The following is a 24,200-nucleotide window of genomic DNA, read 5'->3' as shown; positions in this document are numbered from 1 at the left end:
TCTGTTACCGAAGGGTGATTGACCATGCTGAAAGAGAGCAATGAAGCAATTATGCCTTGCGGCTGGCACATGCCTTCGTAACGAGTACAATTCTGTACTCAACCACATACCTTAGCATGCTCAAACACGACGAGAATCAACTCGAGGTGATACATCACAAAGTCATCAAGAGGGCTCTGACCTTCCCATTACCACATCCAACCAACGCTTGGTGGACCTGGGGTGGTCAACACCTATCGGGAACTCCGAAAAGCCCATTTCCTCAACCAGTACACGCGCCTATCACAAACGTTCCGGTCACCGCATTCTTGATCGACTCCATATCCAACACACCATCACCTTTGTGGAAAGGGTACGAGCGTTAGAACAATGGAGACGCGCCCTCAGGGTCCGACCCAATCCCCGCAACATGTCACACTCTGACCATAATGGCCGTCGCCAGGCGCGTACGGAAGCACTGGAACGGCATTATGGTCAACAACAACAGGTGCACTACGTAGACATTGCCGGTCACCACCGTGGGGGTTGGTTCACCGCGGCAGTGGTCCACAACATCAACACAGTGGCAGGACTCGCTTTCCGCGCCTGCAGCACAACACATGCGGAGGAAATCGCGATTGCGCTCGCCTTTCCCCTCCCACAAGTGAAACACATCATTACCGAATCGAAGGGGCCCTGTTGGAATTATGAGCTGGTTGGATGCCTCCTCTCGCCTGGCGCATCCGACGGAATTGCTGTCGGTGCTGTGACCCCCCAAATTGCAACCTCATCTGGGCTCCCGGCCACCAGGGACTCCAGGGCAATGAGTTAGCCGATTACACGGCCCGCGTGCTCTCTCCCCGGGCACTCACACTTGCTCTGGAAGCCTATACTCCGAGCCCATCCAATCTCTAGTTACATTCAAAGACATCACTACATATTATAAGGACAGTCACCATCGCTTTCCGGAACCCTGTAAGGAGCCCATCCAATCTCTAGTTACATTCAAAGACATCACTACATATTATAAGGACAGTCACCATCGCTTTCCGGAACCCTGTAAGGGTCTGCGGAGAGCAGGCGAACAGCTTTTTATCAAAATTAAAAAAAATACAATGCAGTGCTCGGCAGTATTGAAGCACTTCAACACAGTATTTGATGGGGGCTGCAGCCTGTGTGAAGTGACGTTCTCGGACGTTTTCTACATGGTCTGGGCCTGTCCTTCCAATCCCCACCCATCCCAATCCTTCGCCTCCCACCCTTCCAGGGAGGCCTGGGAGGCAGCGCTGCTCAGCTGCCATGACGTGCAGTCCCAACGGACCTTGGTCGCCATGCAGGGCGCGAGCGGCGTTAGACGCCACTGGGGCCCCGGAATAGGAGCTCCACCTAGATTTATTTGTGAGGGCCTGAGCCAATAGGGCCTGAGCACAATCACCTCGTGAGCCCAATCACCGGAGCAAACGCGCACCGCTAGGCACCGCCGAAGCGGTCGCTTATTGGCCGAAAGTGACAACGAGAAAGTGCGCCGAGACCGGTGGGGGCTGGTCGTGGCCGGAGAGAGACGACAGCGAGCCGCGACAACGAGTGGACGTCTGGTAAATCGGGACGGCAACGGTCACAGATCAATCATCCAGCAGCCAGCGGTTTTGGCAGAACCTGATAAACGTTTGGCTCCGGGCAAAGCGTCCTGTATTGTCTCCTTATTCGCATTTACACTGCGCCGCTGTGAGAACGGCCGCACGTGGTGTACGATACCGGGAGCTCGGAGTTCGCAGCCTAGACCTGAAAGGAGGCTTAACGGTCTAGTAAGAACCCCCACATCATCGGAAAAAGTTCACACATGCTACGCAGCCGTATAGCTTACCCTCCATCCTTACTAAGCCTTGCATCTTTGTTGTGCCCTTCAGTCGTGATCTGACACTATCTAAAACCGTCCTAACCATCATTTTTATTGAACTTTACGGTTTGGAAAGGGTCGGATACATACAAGAAAGGGTTCGTCGTGTGTGCGCCCTTTCCTTGCACGCAGCTAGCGCTTTCGAAAATGTAAAGATGATATACCAACTAGCCGTACTTGAGTTTCCTCTTAATTTCCTCGCATCTTTCTTGGCCTTGGCTTGGCATCCAAGCGGTTGCCATTAACGGCTCTCGCCGTAAAAAAAAAAAAGCGAGACCACATACAAGCGCTGGTGCATGTCCTCCCCTTTCTTTCTTTGTGTCTGTCCTTCGCTGCACATTGTCAGAAATGGAGCACCAACTGGCCCGTGAGCTCAGTCATGAAAAATAACATTTGAGAAGAGTACATACCGCTTGGCAGAATCATAGTCCTTCACCCCGAAATATAGTCTGGCAAAGTTGAAACCTCTGATCTTCACCTGAAATCAGAGCAAAGCACGCAAAGTGAGGCAACGTCAAAAAGGCCAGTTATACAAAATGAAAGCACAAATTCAAACACGTTGTATAACCATAGACGTTGCACAACACAGCAACGGAATTCAGTGCTGACATCACAGCTTCACTTTCTAGAGCCATTCTGTGTGCGCCGTCGTCTGCGCTTAACGACATAGTTTATTTTTAAAGTTTCCCGGTGAAAATTTAAGATAGGGAGGAATGGGGCTGGGTGGGAAATTTTGTATCAGAACAGAACACTAGCCCCCCCCCCCCCCCCCCCCCCTCCCTTTAACAGCGACAGCTGCCCAGGGCACGCTTCCCAGTACTGCGGAGCTGGCATAACACGGACGAGTCGGAGGATGGCAGGGGAAGGAAAAGGAAAGCGAAGCGGGCGCACGGAGCCACACCGCCACGCATGCATGACGTCAGCGCAACGCGGAACTGTGACTGGTCTGAACACCGTCACGACACGCGTATTGTACCGAGAAGACAAATGATACTAACACAAGAGAATAACCTATCACCTGATGTTAATGAAATGAAAATGTTGAACACATGCCCGTCTGCTTGGTCTCCTTGAGACCGCAGTACTTGTAAATAAATAAATAAAGTGCCCCCTGAATTTTCTTCCCGACCCATGAGTGTGCGACTGAATGAAAGAACTTTACTGAATTGCAGAGGGAGTCCTGCTGGGTGTGTGCGGCCCTTTGTCCAATTCCTCAATGGCCTGGGCCGTCTTGCTAGCCCAGTTGCTAGAGCTAGAGCATGCATCTTCGCGGGCCGCCGCTAATTCCCGTGAGGGGAGAGGCACCTGTGCTTCCTTGCTTGACCAGTCCGCGGGCCGACAACGCGCCTCCCAATGTGGTTACGCATGAGTACGTAATTCGTGGGCCGCGGACGAACGGACCGTCGTGTGAATCGGCCTGAACCTGCAGTGTCACGGGCAGGGCCAGGTGGGGACACTGCGCCGGCGTCCGGTAGTCTACGTTAGTAAGTTTCCGCTATGCTAAAACTCCTTAATGTTCGTATGAGAGTTAGCTCGTGGTGCACGGACGCGTAGTAAACTTGTAAAGTCGATTTCGTAAATTATTTTATTTTATTTTTTTGCCCGAGTAAAAAACGCGTGCACCCAGCCTGTTGGAAACGTATTGAAATTATAGAATGACACGTGAATAAGACAATTCTTAAATTGGTGGCTACTAGTGAATTATTCAATTACGTAAACAAATACTGAAGACCTGCACAAAACGACATTTACAGTTCGAATGCATTTTTTTTTCAGCACAAAACTAATCAGGGCGCTGCAACCAGACGCGCTCTGGACAAACGCTGACGTTTACAGCCATGCACAATCCTGAGAGCAGCTTTTCACCCTTCTTTCCAAATGTTTTGAGCAGTATAGTCCGTATAGATGGCATATTTTATTGACTGTACTGAATGTGTTTTAGCGTACCGCGGCCTGCGTATACCCTGATTTGAGGGTCTTGTACCCATTCCTATCTTGGTCCAAGTTGGAACTATGATAGTATGTAAAATAAATAAAATTTAAATAATAAATTTTGGTTTCCACGAGGAGAGCGCCAGCTATTTTCTCACTCTCGGCGATGTTTAGTTTAGGCAACGTGAACGCAGGTTTTGGCGGAAAACGTGTTTAATGTTTTAAAATATGCGGAGTGCTGAAGAGGGGTGACCCGAAGTGAACTTCATCAGACTTTATACTATACAGTAGCCGACTAGCGTCCTTTTCATTTTCGTTAACTAGGGAAGGTCGCCTTTCCCGCACCGACATCGGTGAGAACGTCATAAAGGTTCCTTAAATAAGGTATTTACGGCCACTAATTTCAGACCAGCCGTGGTGGCTCAGTGGTTACGGCGCTCGGCTGCTGACTCGAAAGACGCGGGTTCGATCCCGGCCGCGGCGGCCGAATTTTGATGAAGGCGAAATTCTAGAGGTCCGTGTGCTGTGCGATGTCAGTGCACGTTAAAGAATCCCAGGGGGTCGAAATTTCCAGAGCCCTTCACTACGGCGTCCCTCATAGCCTGAGTTGCTTCGGGACGTTAAACCCCGACAAACCAAACCAAACTAATTTCAGCAGGCTGTGGTGCTCTGGAAATTAATTAAGGTAGTCTCCTTCGCGTGAAGTGAAGCGATGACGTTTAACTGCAACGTTAGGGCACTAGCACGAGGGCACGTGAGCGAGGGCACGTGCACGAGGTAGAGTAGACTTAAGAACCCCAGAGTTAAGAATCCCCTCTCTACAGTTCACTGCGAATAGATCCGTCGCGCCGAAGCGCCGACTGGCGATGCTCGTAGATGCACGTCTGCAGGTCGAGAGCACTCGCTGCTCTTATCGCCGGTACCTGTGCTTCATGTGACCACGCTGATAAGGATGTGAACAAGCCAGCCGCCCGCGCTTGCGAGATAAGGCCCTGAACTGCTGGAGGCGAAGAACAAGCGTGCCCTTACGAGCAGTGAGCAGACACGGTATTTCTGATTGCGAAACTATACACACAGCCTCCACCGCAGCTTTATCACCAACGACAGGGGAGATATCGCGATCTCTTTATTCACCAGCCAGATGATGCACACGCTCGTATAGCTCTTATCACAGGGCGGGAAGGTTGCATTTACAGCCGTCTCATTTTTTTAATAAGACACGCAAAATATTTTTAATGAGACCTCGAATGCAACTGTGTTGCTTTTGCGCTCAGATGCATATAACTACCAAAAAACTGCCTTTCTAACAAGCTCACTTGGAGTCAGGCACCCATTACATCTTAGTTTTAATACTGGGTTGAGGAGGTCTGAGTTCCACTTCCCTTGCCATTACGCACCGCTTTTCAGTGGTGCACGCCTACATCAAGATGAATGCTGGGACAAAAAACTCAGCGCTATAAGTGCAAGCATACCATACAAAAAGCGTAAACTCAAAACCTGAAACAAAAACTTACAAACACGCTTACGTTGTACGCCGCCAGCAGCAAGTAAAAGAAGCAAAGTCTCGCGACCGACCTGAGCTGATACATCACGTGCACACGAAAAATACAATACAGCAGAATACAACATAACACAATGCAGTACAATACAAATTATTCTGCGTGAAGTATGCACATGTACTATCTTAGCCATCCTCAAGCCTCGAGCTCTTGTAGGCGGGACACAGATAGTTAGTCGGTACAGTTTGTGTCCCCATATGGATTGACTGGGACGGAGAACTGCGACTAACAGTGACGCATTCTCCATAAACGCAGAGGTACAAGCGAAGGAAACAGCAAGAAAGACACCATTTTAAGATGATGGTTTGGTTTGGTTTATAGGGTTTAACGTCCCAAAGCCACTCAGGCTATGACAGACGCCGTAGTGGAGGGCTCCGGAAATTTCGACCACCTGGGGTTCTTTAACGTGCACTGACATCGCACAGTACACGGGCCTCTAGAATTTCTCCTCCAAAGAAATTCAAAGGCCGCGGCCGGGATCGAACCCGCGTCTTTCGGGTCAGCAGCCGAGCACCATAACCACTGAGCCACCGCGGCGGTCATTTTTTTCTTTTTTTTTAAAGATGAACTAGGAGGCATATACAATACAAAATCACAGACATTGGCGCGTATGCTAAAAGCAGTGATACGAAAAGAATACGGAGGCTGGATACAAGGTAAGCACATTGGAACAAACACGCTAATAGCCGACACAAAAGCAGCAAAAAATGCAGGAACCCAACAAGAAAACAACTAGTAAGGCATCCTTCCTCCATGAGTAACGGTCAGGGGAGAAGCTAAGGTCAATTCTAGGATGGAAGTACACAGTTGTGCCTCATTTATGATGTGGTGCAGTTTGATTGGCTTACGGTGGTCCACGAGATGCCTGACATTGCCTCATGGAGAGATGATGTACCCCCTTTGTCAAAAGCAACCGAGCACAGGTGCTTTGTTTCTTAGCCGCGCAGCGAAGCACTTATGGGAGCCCTTAAGCTATGAATCTGTACAGAGTATGGTGAGCCCTTGTACTCAAGTTCTGACACCTTTCGGTCCTGAGGGGTGCCATAAAGGCTCCGTTATACGGTTGAGAAGCAAAAACTTACTGATCGGTTACTTTTGACAAAGGTGGTGCGTACTTTGCCTAAAGCATGGAGGACGGCCTAAAGTAACCGAGCAGCCGCGCCGGCCTTGCGGTCCCAGGCGCCTGCATCATGGAAAGTGGCAGTCCAAAAGAAACAGGGGCGAAGATGTAAAAACATGGACGAAAGGACTTGTGTCTGCGTCTTCGTCCCCGTTTCCCAAATGAATCACCGCCTTTCCCGCAACAAGATGTTAATCGACCAAGCGGCCGTGTCGCTGCTCTCTGGCTGCGAGTTTAAACTGGATGACGTATGCCTGCGTCCCCCTCTTCTTCCTTAGATGACAAGAAGTAAGCGGGTAGCATGTGCGGCGAGCGACTGCCTGCCTTCGGAGCGGTAATACTGGGCGAGGGTGCAGGCTTACGTCAGCAAGTTTAAACGCGCAGCCCAGGTGGCCGAGAGCCAATGCCGGAGAACGCAGCGCCGCCGCTCGGCTGCGGGCTTAAACGCCCATCTCCATGGGCACATCCGAGGCGCACCAGCGCAGCGCCTACGCGTACCAGCGTACTCCGGAGCCGGACTGCGCATGCGCGACGCGCCGACACGAGCCGGCGCTGGCGCTTGGCAAATATCTGTCCATGTCAGATATTCGCGCCTCGCTCGCGCCTCGCTCGCGCCGGCGCCGGAAGTGACCGCTGGTTTGCGGTCGGTGTAACCAATCAGAAAACGCAGTTCTCTCGGCACCCGGTACGACCCTTCGCGCCGTTTGCTTCGCCGAGCCGAGCTGAACGCGGTAGCAGCGACCGGTCATCGAGTTGCATATGTTTTCTGACGCTTGTCGCGGTGCGGCGCTGGGCAACGTAGCACAAGCTGCAAAGTTTTTATGCGAAGCATACTACTTTAGCTACCACTTCAGCCCTTCGCCGTGGTTATGCGCCTCCAAATCACGTGATACATGACGTCACACCACGTGACACGATGACGTCACGGCAGTGGAGAAACGGGGGCCCACCTCGCGCCGTCGCTGTGGTTGTGCGCCTCCAAATCACGTGATACATGACGTCACACCACGTGACACGATGACGTCACGACAGTGGAGAAACGGGGGCCCACCTCGCGCCGTCGCTGTGGTTGTGCGCCTCCAAATCACGTAATACATGACGTCACACCACGTGACACGATGACGTCACGACAGTGGAGAAACGGGGGCCCACCTCGCGCCGTCGCTGTGGTTGTGCGCCTCCAAATTACGCGACACGATGATGCTTCGCATTCTCCAGGCTTAACCAAGTTAAGCCTCAGCCATTTTTTTCACTGCTATTCATACCGTACGGCAAATCATAAGGTGCGCCGACTACACCCCTTGGCATTATAAAGTATAGGCCAGAGGAAAAGGCCAGCACTCAGACAGCTTCGCTTTTGCACTGCCTTTCGCTGCGTCCTGCACTCTAACTACAGGACAGGAAAGATCATGGGCAGCGCAGTCCAGGCTTTGTTCTGATCGCTGTCCATATTAACGCGGCAGAAATACATGGACTCCAATGGCCTCAGCACATTTTTACCCTGTCCATCGTCTGGACAGCGACCTACCGTATTAACGAGGCGCAAATTGTCAAAGGTTAACCCCTGGTAAATTGCCCGTAATTCTAGTCGTCCACATTAACGGGGCACGACCGTAAAAGGCAACATTCATGGTAAGTGGTGAACCGGAAACGCAGGAACGCCAAACCGAGCATTTTAGTTACGATAAATGGCTCACGGCACCGAGCGCAAACACGGGAGTACAATCTTACCTCGTCTTCGTGTTTAATCTTCGCCACAATTCCCGCCACGTGATTGTCAACATCACTCTTCGTGCGAAACATCGCCGTCATTGTTCCGTACTGCCCTGGGCTCCAGGAGTTGAGACCGAGAGTCGCAGCGCAGGAGCACAGCGGCGATTCGATCACGGCTGCGTCATCAGCTGACAACGAGCACTGTACGGTCGCTTGCGAGCTTCAAGCTACGGGCGCTCGACGCTGTGCGGATGTTTGCAGCCGGCGCAGCGTACCCGCTCACCAGAGTGCGGAGCAGCACGCTAGAAGTAGTGCGCACAGCGCGATAACACGCTGCGCGCGCGATCGATGTGAGATAGAGCGTTTTCTAGAAGACACTGGCAGCCATTAACAAAGGTGCTCTATTGACACGCAAAACGAAGTGTCTGCCAACGCTTATGTTAGCTGATACGAAGTGAAGAAGATAAGGACGGCATGACCTTGCGCAAGCATCTGGCGACGAGGAACGTGCGAAGGGAATGGCCTTCGCGGAGCCCGAGCTGATTCACACCGTTGCACGAATAATTCTGCTGCGCAGCATTCGTTCTTCTAATGCGCCAAACTCGCGTTGCTGTGCTAGCGCCCGAAGCTCCGTGAGCCATTCGTTGAACGACTCGCCCTCTTTCTGGTTCTGGGGCCAAAGCGGAATTCATTGAACGTCAAGTTGGTTGTTGGCTTGAAATGCGCTTCTTCTGGGTCAGAATCTTGATGTCGTGTTTGTCGTCGTCATTTTCCAACGTGAAAGTTTGGTTTATGGTGGTTTAACGTCTCGGAGCAACTCAGGCTATGAGGGACGCCGTAGTGAAGGGCTCCGGAAATTTCGACCACCTGGGGTTCTTTAACGTGCACTGACATCGCACAGCACACGGGCCTCTATAACTTCGTCTCCATCGAAATTCAGCCGCTGTGGCCGGGATCTAACCCGCGTCTTTCGGGTCAGCAGCCGAGCGCCGTAACCACTGAGCCACCGCGGCGGGGTCCAACGTGAAAGTGTAGAACGCTCGCCTTGCTTCTCCACCGATTGCCATCAGGAACGTTGCAGCTTGAACCTCCTTTGCTTGCTCTTTCTGCTTCGTTGTTACTGCATACAGGTCGAACTCTCTTCTTTTGCCAGATGGTCCAGCTGTGAAAAGCGTCTCCCGTTGTGTCCATCGGTTTCGGCAGTGGAATTATTGACGACGCCATGCTAGCCGAGCTTTCGCGGCGGTTCCAGTCGACACGAACGACGGTGAAAAACCGCCGCCCACGACACCATGTGGCACGCAAGCATGTGGGAACAGGGAATGAATGGCTTATTAAGAAGTGCTCCGGTATTTATACCGGCAGCTGTAGAGCTCAGACATGCGCAGTGGTCGTCTTCAGGGCCGGATTAAGAAAAATGGGGGCCCTTGTCTAATGCCCATCTAGGCCCCCTCTCCCTTTCCCTCTACTGACCCCCTTCCCCCAGCTTCACTACTGGAAGTTGTCCCATGTTTCATTGTGATTCCACCAAATTAAATAAAAAGAACCAAGTGTGATCAATGGAATTCATGCAAAAGTAAGGCATTAACACCAGTTTTACAGCGCACAAAACACAAGACTCTTGGGACGCGCTACACATGTCCATCTGTGGCCGAGCAGCAAACGCCATGGAAGAGCCACGTGGGCCGACCGACAGCTTGCACGGCTGCATTGCAGCGCGCGCCGCCTCTTCTCTTCCAATGACGCCGTACACGAGCCGACAGACGGGTTTTCGTTCGCAGCACTGTTCTAATGCTCACGCATTAAAAAAAAAAAGCAGGCTGAGATAGCTTCTTACAGTTGAGCTATACTCCGTTTCATACATAGCTGTCAACGCTGCCAAAGGTACGAAAGTAGTCCGCTGCAAAAAACGAGCAAAATGTATCCGTCCGCCTCGCGTCGTGGCTGAGTGATACGAAGCGCGCGCCTGTGCGTTCATTTTACAAGATGCCAATGTTCGACTCCCGGCTTTTGCTGTTTTTTTTTCATTTCTTTTTTATTTTTATTAAAATAATCATTAGGTAGAAAGTCGAAACTGTCAAATTCTAATGCCTACCTTGAAAAACACAGCGCTCTTTACTTGCTTCGAAGGGAAAAGGCAGTGTAGTCTATTGGCGACGGACGTGATTGCGAAGTGCTTTTCTCGGGCAATGAGCGACTTTTTAGCATGTGGCACACAAGGTGATCTTATTCCAGTAGAGAGACCTTCTTTCTTGAACCTCGCAACTGTCCGAGGGCTCACCCGGTCATCTCGCCCGACAACTTCACGCACAGTCTTCTCCGGGAAGCGCTTCCTTACGCTACAGTAAACGTTGACAATCCCCTGCTTGCAGTCTTTCGAAATTTTCGGAGGCTTCAGCTTGGAGAATATGCGAGCAGGAGATGTTTTTAAAGCCGCAGTGGGCGAAGAAAACAAGCGAGTAGGAGATAGCGGTGCCATTTTCGCATACTCGGAAACTGAAAGACGAAAGCAGACGACATCGCCAGCCGGCCTAGCTGCGAAAACCTGATACAGGAGGAGCCGAAAAAAAACCAGAAATCTAAGGCACCCTGTTTTGAAGACCATTAAAGAAAAAGCAATCTTTTTGCAAAATAAAACACCATTATCATTATATTGCAATATTAACCAACAATAACTTTAATTTTGAGTTCATTACTCTTTTCACTTTCGACGCACTACATTACGATGCGGACGAGGAGCGCGAACAGGCATCGTAGCCTTGGCTGCGTTGACAGCTATGTATGAAACGGAGTATAGGTACTCCGGCAGCGAATAGGAAATAGAAACACTCGTTAATAAGTAAGTGCCCCGAAAGGGTATTATTAAAAGTTATTAAAATTCATTTGATTACACGATGAACGTTTGCTACTGCCCTCGTGGGCACATCTGAATAGCGGAATTTAAACCCTGGTTCAGTAGTTATCACGCTCGGCGCTGAGCCCAGTACTTGGTTTCAAACCCAGCCACACGGCGGCCGCGTTTTGATGGAGGCGAAATGCAAAAAGGTGCCCGTATAATCAAGGCGGAAAGGTGGGCTAGGTGGTGTGTCATCGTTAATTTAAAGACTAGCGCAATAAAACTAGGACAAAGACATAGAAGGAGAAAAGACGAGCGCTCGTCCTGTCTCTTTCTATGTCTTTGTCCTAGTTGTAGTGCGCTAGTCTTTAAATTAACAATAATTAATGGTGTCCGTGTGCTGTGCGATTTCAGAGCACGTTCAAGATCCCCAGGTGGTCAAAATTATTCCTGAGCGCTCCACAACAGCTGCTCTTTCTCTCCTTTCATTAACACCTACCTTCCTCCCCTCAACACGCAGTTGAGGTGTCCACCTAGAAGTGAGCTAGGCAGTTACTGCGCCTTTTATTAACGCGACAGCGTTAAGGGCCCCGTGTCGCAGAAAAGCCGATGCCGTCGTCGTTGGCCGTGAGCGAACAATCCCAGATGCATTAATTAATGAATAAAACCGAGTAGGAAATTGGTCGAGCTGGGGAATCGAACCAGGGCCTCCGCAGAGCGAGGCGAGCACGTTAACCACTCCGCCACGCCAGTAAATTGGTAAATTGATTTTTGATGAAAGGAAATGGCGCAGTATCGGTCTCACATATCTCGGCGGACACCTGAACAGCGCCGTAAAGAAAGGGAGAAGAAAGAGAGAAAGAGGTGCCGTCTCCGGAATAATTTCGACCACCTGGGAATCTTTAACGAGCACTGACATCGCACAGCACATGGGCGCCTCTTGCGTTTGAAACGCCTCCATCGAAACGTGGCAGCCGCGGTCGGGTTCGAACCCGGGTACTCCGCTCGGTAGACGAGCGCCTTACCACTGAGCCACCGCACCGGTTTCCCAGCTGGATGGTTTGGAATGAACAAAGACGCCTCTAGAGAATAGAGGTGTTGTCTTAGAAAGGTGCTTTAGAGACGTACTGTGGTGTCCATTCCTTTCGGGTGCACGCCCAGATAGGAGAGACAGGCCTATTTCCTTTCCTTAAAACCAATTTTAATTTCATTTTCTTTCCCTTAGGGCTCAGTGAGATATGAGACATCCCTCCTTTCCTCAAAACTAATTCTCATTTCATTTTCCTTCCTTTACTGGGCGGTTCAGGTGTCCATGGAGATGCCTTTCCTTTTCTTTGGCAAGAGGGTTTGGTTTGGTTTATGGGGTTTAACGTCCCAAAGCGACTGAGGCTATGAGAGACGCCGTAGTGGAGGGCTCCGGAAATTTCGACCACCTGGGGTTCTTTAACGCGCACTGACATCGCACAGTACACGGGCCTCTGGAATTTCTCCTCCAAAGAAATTCAGCCGCCGCGGCCGGGATCGAACCCGCGTCTTTCGGGTGGTGGTGGTGGTGAAAACATTTATTCAGAACGGACAGGAGGTGTTTGGATCAGCCCGTAAGGGACCGATCCTCACAAACACTAGGTGGAGGTCCCTAGTTTGGGACCCCAGTGGCGGTAGCCACCGCCCGGGCGCGCCCGACTTTGTTGGGCCTGTAAGTTGTGGCAGCCGAGCAGGGTCGCCTCCCAGTCCTCCCGGGTTGGGTTGGGGATAGGGGGAATGGCCAGGTTGGAGGGGCAGGCCCACACCATGTGATAGGTGTCCGAAGACACCGCACTACAGTGCGGGCAGTTGCCGCTAAAGGAGGGGTCGAAATGTTTTAGGGCTGCCGGCCACAGCAATGTATTGGTGAATAGGCGGAGAAGGAGCCGCTCATCCGCCTTCGTGCGGCCTTTACAGGGGCTAGGGTAAAAGCGATGGCTATCTTGATAGTAGGTTGCGATATTTTTGAACGTATAGACCGGATTAAAATCGGGTTCCTGATCAGGCGGGGATGAGAAAACAGCCCGGTGAGAGAGCGCGCGGGCGGCTGCGTCTGCTGCCTCGTTTCCTGCCAACCCCTGATGAGCAGGGGCCCATATGAGGTAACGGTGAGCGGGGTCCGTATCCCGTATGTAATTTTGGTATATTCGATAGGCTAGGAAGGGAGTGCAGCCTTGCTCGACGTTCCGACAGGCCCCTCGCGAGTCGGTGATTATGTATTTTGAATTGGAATGTGAGGCCGCGAGAGCAATCGAGACCTCTTCTGCTTGTGTTGCACTGCGGGCTCTGAAAGTGAGGCCGTTAACTGTGTTGCTGTTGTGAACTACCGCGGCCGTGTACCATCCCCCGTGGTGAGGGCCGGAGGCGTCCGCGTAGTATACACCTGTTTTGTTGCCATAATATCGGGCTAGCGCTTCCGCTCGTGCCAGGCGCCGACCATTATGGTCTTCATGTGACATGTTTGCTGGAAGAGGCCGCACGTGGAGGGCACGTCTCCACAGTTCCAGGATGCGAAACCTGTCTTCCATTGGAGGGGTGTGTTGGATATGGAGTCGAGCAAGAAGGCGGCGACCCGACTCCGTGAGCGACAAGCGCGTGTACTGGTTTGTAAGGTGCGCCTCCCGGAGCTCCCGGAAAGTATTCACCACCCCAAGGGCCATAAGCCGGCTGTTTGAAGTAGTGATGGGGAGGTCAAGGGCACGTTTAACAATTTTGCGAAGGATGACCTCAAGGGCGTCCTCCTCTTGTTTCTGTAGGTGGAGATAAGGAGTCGAATAGAGAATTCGACTAGTTACGAAGGCGTTTGCCAGCCGCAAGGCATCCTTACTTCGTAACCCTCCGCGTTTGTTGGAAACCCGGCCGACCATGCGGCCCACCTGGTCCCCCACCTTACGGAGTTTGGCCAATGTAGTGTCTGGCCGCCTGTATTTGTGGATGTAGAGTCCGAGTACCCGTATCTCATCACTTTCGCGTATGGGACCACTCTCAAGAGAAAGAGATATTTTAGTTGTGCACTTCTGTGAGGGGCGGAGGTGCACAGATTCCGATTTTTGAGGGGAACATTGAAGACCGCAGCGGCGGGCGTAGCGGTCTACTATCGTCGCCGCTGTTTGCAGGCTGGTTTCAATGTCCCCTGTGCTGCCCTGCGTGGCCCACAGAGTGATGTCATCGGCGTACAGGGCGTGCTGCACGCCGGCGACACCATCCAGCTGGGCCGGCAGGTGCATCATGGCCAGATTGAAGAGCAGCGGGGAAAGTACCGCGCCTTGAGGGGTTCCCCGCGTGCCGAGTAGGTAAGGACCATGGTCTCTATCTTGAATTCGAATGTAGGATTGACGATCCATTAAAAATTGGCTTATGTATCGGAATGTGTTGAGGCCACAGTCGGTGTGACTTAGGTTAGTGAGTATGATCTCATGTGTTACATTGTCAAATGCCCCTTTAAGATCCAAGGCGAGTACTACCCGGTCATTATGGGGGCATTCGAGGGGGTCAAGGACTTCCCGATTGAGTTGCAGGAGGACATCCTGTGCGGATCTGTGTGGGCGGAATCCGAACATGGTGCTCGCAAAGACATGTTTGTGTTCAAGATATGTAGATAACCGATCCCGCACCATCGTCTCCATTCGTTTGCCCACACATGAGGTGAGAGAGATGGGGCGGATGTTATCTGTGTTAATTGGTTTGCCAACTTTAGGAATAAAAGTGACCAAAGCCGTTTTCCATTCGATTGGCAGGGGGGTGTCCCCGCGCCAAATCGCATTGAAGTATTCCAGGAGGGACTGGTATGCCAATTCGGGCAGGTTCGTCAAAAGCTTGACGGTGACCTTATCCCGTCCTGGCGCAGTGCCCCGTTTCATTTTGCGGAGAGCCGCCCGCAGATCATGGAGCTGGAAAGGTTGATCCAGCTCCGTGTTCTCTCTGCCTGCATAAGAGTACGCAGATCCACGGGGGTCTTGGGCTGTACAAAGATACTGGTCCCGAAGTTTCTATGCCAGTTGAGTCGTGTTGCCAGGAAAAGCGTGCATGGCTCGCTGCAAATGTTTTTGTGTTTCGGTTCGTGTTTGGGTTGGGTCGATTAAGGCTCGAAAGAGACGCCACGTGTTTCGGCTGGACATTTGTCGCGCGGCCGTGTTGCATCTATCTACCCAGTTGGAGTCGGCGAGTTGGGCCGCATACTCTGCCGCTTTCTGGGTAAGCTCGGCAATTCGAGCTTTAAGCTTTCTATTGTGTTTCTGGCGTCGCCAACGGCGGACGAGGCTGAGACGGGCTTCCCAGAGGTGTAGAAGGTGGTTATCCACGTCCGTGACCGCCTCTGAGAGCTGGATGTGTGTTTCATGCGAGGAAAGGTGTGCCAGCAGCCGAGCACCATAACCACTGAGCCACCGCGGCGGCTCTTTGGGCAAGAGGTCTGCCCCGAATGGGAATGGGGGATGTGGCATGAGCGATGGCGTTGCATGGACTGCTTGGCAATGCTGCAACACGCTGTCCCGTCCCTCTCTTAAAGACTAAGCTTAAGCTTTTTCCAAATGTTTCCCTCAAAACTTAAAATTCACCTGGCTCTACAAAACCAATCCCAAGAAAAAAAAGAACGGCCGCGGCGGTCGCATTTCACTGGAGACGAAATGCTAGGAGGTCCGTGCACTATGCTATATCAGTGCACTTTAAAACTCGAGATAGTCGAAATTATCTGGAGCCTTCCACTATGGCGTGCCATATAGTCGGACTTGATTTCGGACGTCAAAGCCTATAAACCTAAACATAAAGCGATAAACGAGTGTTTCCCTTTCCTAGTGGCCGCCGGAGCACAATGTGAAACTGTGGGACTTCCAAGAAGCGAACACAGCCTGATTTGTTTTTCAGTTGGTAAAGCTAAAGAGAAAACCCGGTGTTGAATAAAGCAATTATCACGACAAAATGTCGTATCTGTGCGAAATTCGAACTCGAACAATCGACTCGTGTAGCTGAGAGAAGCATTCTACTGCGCGCGTTTATTTTCTCAATAGTCTTTATATGATACTCGCACAAGTAGACGCTGCTTCAAATTCCGCTGCGCATTTTGGTTTCGTTTTCCCTACCCGATTCGCCGCTCTGTGAAAACGGATGTTATGCCGACGCCAGGATTCTCAAACACACTACACCTTCAACACTACACCTTCAGACGCCACTGGACGTGGGGATTGACAGAAAACCACGAAAACCTTTCTGCGATCCGTAAACAAACGCATATATCGCTTCGTAAGAAAGGGGGCCCCCTCCGGGGTGGCGGGGAATTCCTGTTTTTGCAGCTCGACAAGCTCTCCCCAACTGATCCGGCTAAACGAAGTTACATAAAATGGGGCTTTCCTCGTTCTGGCTTTCAGCTTCATACGTGCTGCTCAAAGTTCCATTGCCCGTGGTTCCATATACTAAGCAAGTTAGAATAAATGGGCCCCTTCTGCTGTCGGAGGTGAGGCCCTGGCCTGCAGCCCTCTTAGACCCCCCCTTAATCCAGTGCTGGTCGTCTTGTGCGCGCGTGCCGATGACGATGCACTCTGCCACATTACCCACCCTCTCATGTTTTCTATTTAAACGTCTTTCCACCAGAATAAAATTTCAGTTGTGAGTCAGCGCTCGTGTGTGTGTGTCGTTTCTTCATGTGTCAGTGTTTCTTGCCGCTGTTCCTTCCTTTTAAATGCTTACCAACTAGCCCGGAACCTTGCTCTTCTGAACTTCACCACTGCACATTTCCTATTTTTTTTTTTATGCGGCGGAAGTCCAACCTATACTACCGTTCAATATCGCGCAGGATAAGGACTCCATTTCAAGGTTATCTGACTGCGGCTGGTTCGATGGTTCCAAGTCTGCCATGGCGAAAGAGCTGCACGCGGATGTTGCGCATGGTTTGCACCAAACCCTGGCCCATCCCCCACCGTGGGTATGTGCCATCGTTTACGAGGCAACAGCAACAATACCGAAGTGCCGAGATGTTACGCCGATGATCTCAAGTCCGTGCCATGGTTTTAGGAGCAGGACACAACATGCAAATTACGCTGAGCACCAGCGGCCCCCCCCCCCCCCCCCCCCCCCCAAAAAAAAAAAAAAAAAGCGCCACACTCACATCATTAAACCAGGCCTGCGATCGCGGCGTCTTCTATCTGCCGAGCGGTGAAACTTCGCTGGAAGAAACAAAAGCATAAACTATCTCGTTGTCATAGAAACCGGATGCTCTCGAGTGGCGCTTGTTTCTTGGTATTTGTCCAGCCGTCTACCGTCCAGCGCAACCACGACATACATGGACGGTAAGTAGTAGTAGTAGTAATAGTGGTGGTTTTAATAAATAAAATCATAACGAAAGGAAGGCAAAAGATTTTTTCTAGCCCCGGCATCTGCCATCGCTACGGGAAGCACCTGAGCTGGGGCAGCGGAAATAAAGGATGGCAGGCAGGGTGTAGAAGTGAAAAGAAAGAGGTGAGGGGACAGTTAGAAAAGAATCGGGGGGGGGGGGGGGGGGGGGGGGGTACATTGTACAAAAATCTATTTGCATTTTAATGATCTTAGTTAAAGCAGAATAAAAACACGCGCACGACACAATGCACAGAATAGCCGGAGTGGGGCGCCCAGCTGGCCATCGTCCAAGGTAGCACACGTGGAGCGTTAGGTCACTGGCGGAGAACAGACGGGACGTCAAGCCCGTCTGTTCGAGGAATGCACAGCGCTTCTGCATTTTTTTTTAACGTGGATTCTGGACCAAGCGCTCAGGTACAAGGGGACACTTAAGCTTCGCCTCATTAAGGGAATATAGCGACAGCGTAACGGGTTAATTCTCATATATGCAGAAGGTCATTCTCTACTTTACATTGGCTACCTCGGTGGCTCAGTGGCAATGACGCTCGGCTGCTGACCTATAAGACGCGGGTTAGATCCCGGCAGCAGCGCTCGAATTTCGACGGAGGCGAAATTTTAGAGGCCTGTGTACTGTGCGATGTCAGTGCACGTTAAAGAACCCCAGGCGGTCGAAATTTCCGGAGCCCTTCACTACGGCGTCCCTCATAGCCTGAGTCGCTTTGGGAGGTTAAACCCCACGAACCAAACCAATTGCTATAATCCTGAGCAATAATCTTGAGAAATGCTAACGTTCGAGGTTTCGCGTTCATCTACCCTTACAAAAATTACTTCAGACAGAGTATAGACTGCCCGTAGCCTTTTGTCTATAAAGTCTATAGACTCTATATACAAATTTTATGGACTAATATATAGAGAATACAAATGGTTTAGACAGTCTATAGCAATCTATAGATTTATGGTCATACTCTTTCAGTAGACTTTCGTCTATAGACAATCTATTGACTCTGAATAGACAAAAGGAAATATCTATAGGAAGGCAACATAGTCTATGCGAAATCTATAGACAGACTACAGACCATTTTCTATAAGGGTAAGGCAAAAACGGTCCCTTACAAAAATGACCATTGTGTTAAAATTAGGAGGCTATTGAATTTGCTAATAATATATATATTTTAACGACTTTCTTAATAAAGTTTCCATAAAAAAGTAGTCACCACATTTAAATCGACATTTAATGTTGAGTTATAGTGAAAAGTTTCTTGACCCAAATAAATGCACAAGGCTGTCAAAGAGTTATAAAATTATTTCTTTGAGTAACATTTCTGGAACATCGCGCATAAACGCTCAGGTAATCCTAATATCTATGAAACCAACACCGCAACTTTCGCTGAAGCATTGAACATAACCAGAATCCCAGAATGGGACAGGCGTCCTCTACCAGCCGCCTGGAAGGAGCCCAGGGGTCGTGAAAAGGCCATTGTAATGTACAACACAGCACAAATACATGTCAGACCAATACAGTCGACTGACTCCGATTCATTGCTCATACATGCCGGCTATAATGTGTGTATCAACAAGACGGGGTGAGTTGTTAAGGACGGAAATTTTCTAGAACAATTTAGACACCCTTGGCGCAATCTGTCGGCACAACACCATAATAATTAACTATAAAGTACAATAATACTGTAGTCTAGTACACTATAGCTTAATCGTAAAGTTCCGTTTGTTGACATGCATCTTTACAAAACGAAAAGTGAGAGAAAAATTGACATGCGATCGATAGGCAGATCCGACGAAAACACGTAGCATTAAATTCCCCTTTGCATGACACGACACGATGGACATTTCCTTATATTCATCTTTATTGCGCACATTGTCTTCTTTGTCCTTCTTTACACTTGCGTGATTCAACTTGCCCTCCCCTCGAGACCAGGATCTCGCGCCAGTCTGTCGCGGATGCGCGCTGAAAAGGCGTTGCTGTTCGGCTCTGTGCACGACTTCGAATCTTTGTGCGCCACTCGTTGCAGGTTCCGCTTCCATGAGACCCACTCACAAGCATTGCACAGCGCCGTTAAACCGTCGAGGGTAGCTCGCACACAACCACTTCAACAGAAGTGTGGCATCCGGCAGACGTGAGCCGCTCTGATACCTCTACTCCCCTTCTCAGCTCGCATTCCTCCTCACCCTCCACCTTCCACTGGAGCAATCCTCAGGGCGGCTTCGTGGTTGCGCATTCCTTCGGCCGGATCAGAACTTCCTCCGTCCGGACTAACCACCCTCTAGCTGTGGCAACCATCTTCCGGCCTCTCCCCCCCCCCCCTTTTCCCAACAAGTGGAGAGGAGGATTTCCTCTTTCCGCTTTGCCACCTGCACCTACCAACCGTCCAAGGCGGAGGCATCAGATAACGACGGCCACTGTTTCCCGACATGGCGGTTCTAATGCTGCCACATTAGAAAAGGTCCTTGAAGTCCGTGGTTGATGTAGACTTCTGCTTGTCTGAAACGCTTTCTTCGCGTTGCACCCGTGTTTTAATACTTCCAGTCAGTGTTCCGTACACAGTGCTTAAGCGTTCTACCTTCAAGACGAGTGATCCGCTTTCTCTTGAGAATTTCATGAAAATAAAGCTGGAGGAAAATTATTGCCGAGCGAAATTCAACTGAGATTCAGTTCACTCGCAGACAGTTGGCTTCCTGTTGGCTCATAACGTACAGAACGTTTTGAGCCGAAAGCCTTTAATGGCTCATACTGTCGTATCCAAGGAATGTTAGCAGGTGTGTCCGCGGTCCGGCGTCACTACTTAAAAGAGCCTGGGAATCGAACCAGGGCCTTTGGCATTTGAAGTGGAGACGCTACCACTCCGCCACGAAGGCTCAGGGTTTGAGCATGAATAAAGGCGCATCTAGTGAATGAATGGGTTTCATAAGTGAAATAAAAGAAATAAATAAAAATAAGAAAAGGATCAAAAATAAAAAAATAATTAAAAATAAGAAAAGAAACAAAAATAAAATAAAAATAGAAACAGTGCTCAAGGAAACGCTTTCGCCTTGCAGCACTTTAGAGAGCCAAAGTGTTTCCTGAATTTTGACATTACAACGAAAGAACGCAATAAAATTTGGGTTTTTATTGAACTGTCACAGGCTCCACAGAGTCAGTAAGGTCAGCCGCGGTGGCTCAGAGGAGGCGCTCGACAGCTGAGCCCAAGAATGTGGGTTCGATTCCAGACGCGGTAGTCGCATTTCGATGTCGGAGAAGCACGACGCGTCCGTGTTAGTGCGATGTTAGTGCGTGCGCTTTAAAGAACCCCACATGGTCGAAGTCAATTCGGAGCCCTCTACCACGGCGCCCCTCATAAGTCATAGCACATGTCGCTTTGCGACATTAAGCCCTGTACAGTGGCGTAGCCAGAAATTTTGTTCGGGGGGGGGGGGGGGGGGGGGGGGGGGGCTCATGTTGCAGCGCGGCCTCCTCATAGAATTTGTGGAGGGATCAAACGCATCAATAATAACTGCATTGCCATTGACAATGACATTGTGCATTACATAACGCTACGCACTGTCTAGACAAGTGAAATACGCATTTTTTTTAAATAAAAGAATGCATTCGTACGTCTTAAAAACCGTGGCAGACATAACTGATACCAATGCTTCCATGTTTTTGCGTATTTAATAAGTAACGAAAATATCACACGAAGTCTGAAACCAGCAAAGCAGTGCCTGTCGCTGATATGAAAAACGTAAAGGCCATGAAATGAGCAAGTAGAGGAAAAATATTTTAGTGAATCTTTGTCGTTCAAGAACATTTACATTTTTGTACTTATGCAACGGCTAGGAAAAAATCTCAACGACGCTGTCCTTCGCTCCAGTGTACTGCGCAGTAGCAGCTATCACTGGTCATTCATGTATTGCGAGTAATTGCACCGAACTTTTTGTCGCAACAACGAGCACATGTATAAACGAGGAGTTCTGCAAAATATGCATTAGAAGTGTGAAGACAAAATGGAGTATAGAAATGCGAAGATACAACTTGATAATGGACAAAAAAGTGTCAATGGAAAGAAAGTCATTGTATGTATACACAAAACCTCGCAACACGATATTTAAATACACCTATTTCTCCAATAAATATAGGTATCTAAGCAAAAAAAGTCGCTCTATATAATGCCTCAAAGAAGGCAAATAAACATCTTGCGCAATAACAGTAAACTTTACACACGGAAAGACAGACGATCCAGGCAAGAACAAAACTATGATAGCAGAAGTCACGAGATGTACTTGCGCCATGCTGCTGTCGCGACAGCACCATATGGTTACAATAATAGAGGAACGATGCATAAATTAATACGAAAGTACGTATTTTTTAACTGCCTGCACGGCGACAATTATGCTGCGCCCATAATTACAGAAGGCCATTCCTTTCGTTCAAAGAAAAAGCAAAAGTAGTTAGCTAAAAAGGAAAGAGAAGGACAAACGAAAGCCACGAATGATACCGCAACTTGAAATAACCAATATCCGAGTGTATATGGTGGGAAGCGCCGCTTGGGCAGGGCTTTTAATAAGCAAGGTCATTGAAAATCGGTTATTGATGTCCTCAAAATTTTTCGTAATCGCATGATAATTTTGATCATGATGCTAACTGATGCTTGCGTTACGTGACTCCAGGTGCAAGGGCGTTGCCACGAAATCGAACCCAAGTTAGCAATGTTAGCGCCAAAATGTCTTTTCTAGTCTTAAAAAGGCATTGTAGGTGACAAATCCAGAATGACTTCCGGCGCCGGTGGTTGTTGTGGTCACCGGTGCGTGACAGTTCGAAAAAGTTTCGGGGGGGGGGGGGGGGGGGGGGTTGAAGCGCCATAAGACCCCCCGCCTCCGGCTACGCCCCTGGCCCTGTATGCAATACTAAAGGCTTAATAAGCGTAAACTGAAATTCAAAGGCATTTTCGTAAAGGCATTTTTGGTGTCATTTGGGACACGTAACGCGAGGGAACAGCACAGTCACAGATTGCTCAGCCTTCTAAACCATTTGATTATCTTATTCTGCTCACGTTCGACCCGTCACGTTGATGCCTCAGAAGACGGCTCCATGCATGGAGGCATGACCGTAATCTTACAGGGCCTAGCCGTCCCGTCGGCGAGATATGACCCTGAACGCACAAGGAGGAAAAGGGCGCGTAGCGCCGAGTGGCGTCGGCAGAGATAAAACCGGATCCCGAAACTATACACGGAAAATCCACCGGAGTTTATAACAAAAGCGACGATACCGCAGTCGCAGTCTGTTGGTTCAGCGGCTACATGCATATGGTGGTTGATGCCGCTGGGCTTGAGGTTGATTTTTACATTGGCGTGTTCTTTCTATAAGAATCTTCGAGGCATTTTAACGACAGCGAAATATTTAGAGGTGTAGGCCTCATAAATGTTTTTGCGAAAGCAGGATAGGCTCTTCGGAAGACTGGGAAGGTGGGGGGGGGGGGGGGGGTAAAGGGAACAATGCCGTTTAAATGGGCTAAAGAGGGGTTCGGCTGTGTTCAGCCCCTTCCTCCTCCAGCAACAGCCGTCCGTAGTGCACATCGACATCAGAATGAACCGTTAGGCCTAGTTGCTCAACACTGCTATTGCAAACAGATCGCAAAGAAAGCGTGAAGCCTGGAACAAAAAAAAACTGCATCCTCTATGTAGAGTATGAGCTCACAAGCAAGTTTACGGTGATTCATGCGAGAGTAAGACAAAGACGCGAAGCAAAGTTTCGGATTAGGTTTCTGCCGGAATACCATATGTGCAGTCGCGCGCAGGAGTAGAGGGAAAAAATTTCAAGCATTGACTTATAGATTGCTCCGAAATTATGCACGACGAGCACAGTCCTTTGCTTGGTCAATTCGCTTTACTCTCGGCGTAGAATATTCAAAGCAAATTGTCAAATTTAGTGCAGAAGTAACGAGAAAAATCGCAGTGTTGTGCAAAAAGTTTGTTCCCTCTCATATTACTACGACTTCTCAGGGCCTTTTTTTCAGGGCATTTCTTTTTATCTTGACGGTACTCGCAGATGTGAGCGAAGGTCCAGTAGAGGGCGGAATGCAATATACACACATCTGTGTACAAAGACACAGAACCTGCGGAATTTCATATGCACGCATAGCTGTTTGTAAAGCCCCAGTAGCAATTAAGGTATAAAATGCTGTATAGCCAAAGTTTCTTTCATGCATTTCTGCGCCATAAATCAGCAAAAGCAAACGTGCCAGTTTCTTACGCAAGACCGCACACGGGCGCGTCAGTGCAAGCTTACCTCATGCTCGTGTCTCAACTTTTCCGAAATTTTGGCGACGTGCTTGTCAACGTCCTTTTTCGTGCGAAACATAGCCGTCCCTGTTCCGTGTCCCCTCCGGTCCAACTACGGACCGCAGGAGGTGCAGCGGCGATTTGACTACGCCCGCGCCACGACACGGTATACAACGCGGCAGCACGCACCAGCTGCTGAGGCTTCTGACGTACTCCCGACTGCTCCGACCTTGGTTCTAGGTTCTTGTAGCTCCGCCCCGTCTCTTCGCCGGCGGTCGCCGGCGTTGCCGTTTCGCGCGCGCCGCTCCGAATGAACGAACCCAGAATGCTCCGCGCCAGTGGCGTCAGAGCATGGCGACATCAGACGCGCGCGTGTGAGGGCGCGCCTGTTCTCTACTCTTCTCCAACGTCGACGGCCGCGACGAGATGTGTTTTGTGAATTCTACGACAGACGGCGTTCTGACCACTGAGTCACAGAGCTGGCAAATTATTCACGTAGCCGTTGAACCTCGATGACGCGGTTCAGCGTTCCTTTCCCGAGTG

At 50.0% G+C, this 24,200-nt stretch overlaps 1 protein-coding gene across 4 annotated transcripts in view; it reads right to left on the bottom strand.

The window, feature by feature from the left end:
- The window catches only part of LOC149342459 (RANBP2-like and GRIP domain-containing protein 8), a 101,369-nt gene extending 77,446 nt beyond the window's left edge, over nucleotides 1-23,923 (bottom strand). The window contains exons 1-2 of one of the 4 annotated variants that reach the window (XM_089544821.1): nucleotides 23,665-23,923; nucleotides 2,287-2,354 (exon numbers count right to left, since the gene is read on the bottom strand). In XM_089544821.1, coding sequence (XP_089400947.1) covers nucleotides 2,287-2,354; nucleotides 23,665-23,736 — 140 coding nt within the window. In that variant the 5' untranslated portion in view covers nucleotides 23,737-23,923. Of the gene's footprint in view, nucleotides 1-2,286; nucleotides 2,355-8,218; nucleotides 8,587-23,664 lie in introns of those variants that run through there. The other 3 variants (XM_089544822.1, XM_089544820.1, XM_089544823.1) reach the window with 3 other exon arrangements.
- Nucleotides 23,924-24,200: the final 277 nt, after the last annotated feature.

This window comes from Amblyomma mixtum, chromosome 5 (genome assembly GCF_055824585.1).
Source record: "Amblyomma mixtum isolate Tamu chromosome 5, ASM5582458v1, whole genome shotgun sequence".
Classification (NCBI taxonomy): domain Eukaryota; kingdom Metazoa; phylum Arthropoda; class Arachnida; order Ixodida; family Ixodidae; genus Amblyomma; species Amblyomma mixtum.
This window is presented reverse-complemented; position numbering and strand designations above follow the sequence as displayed.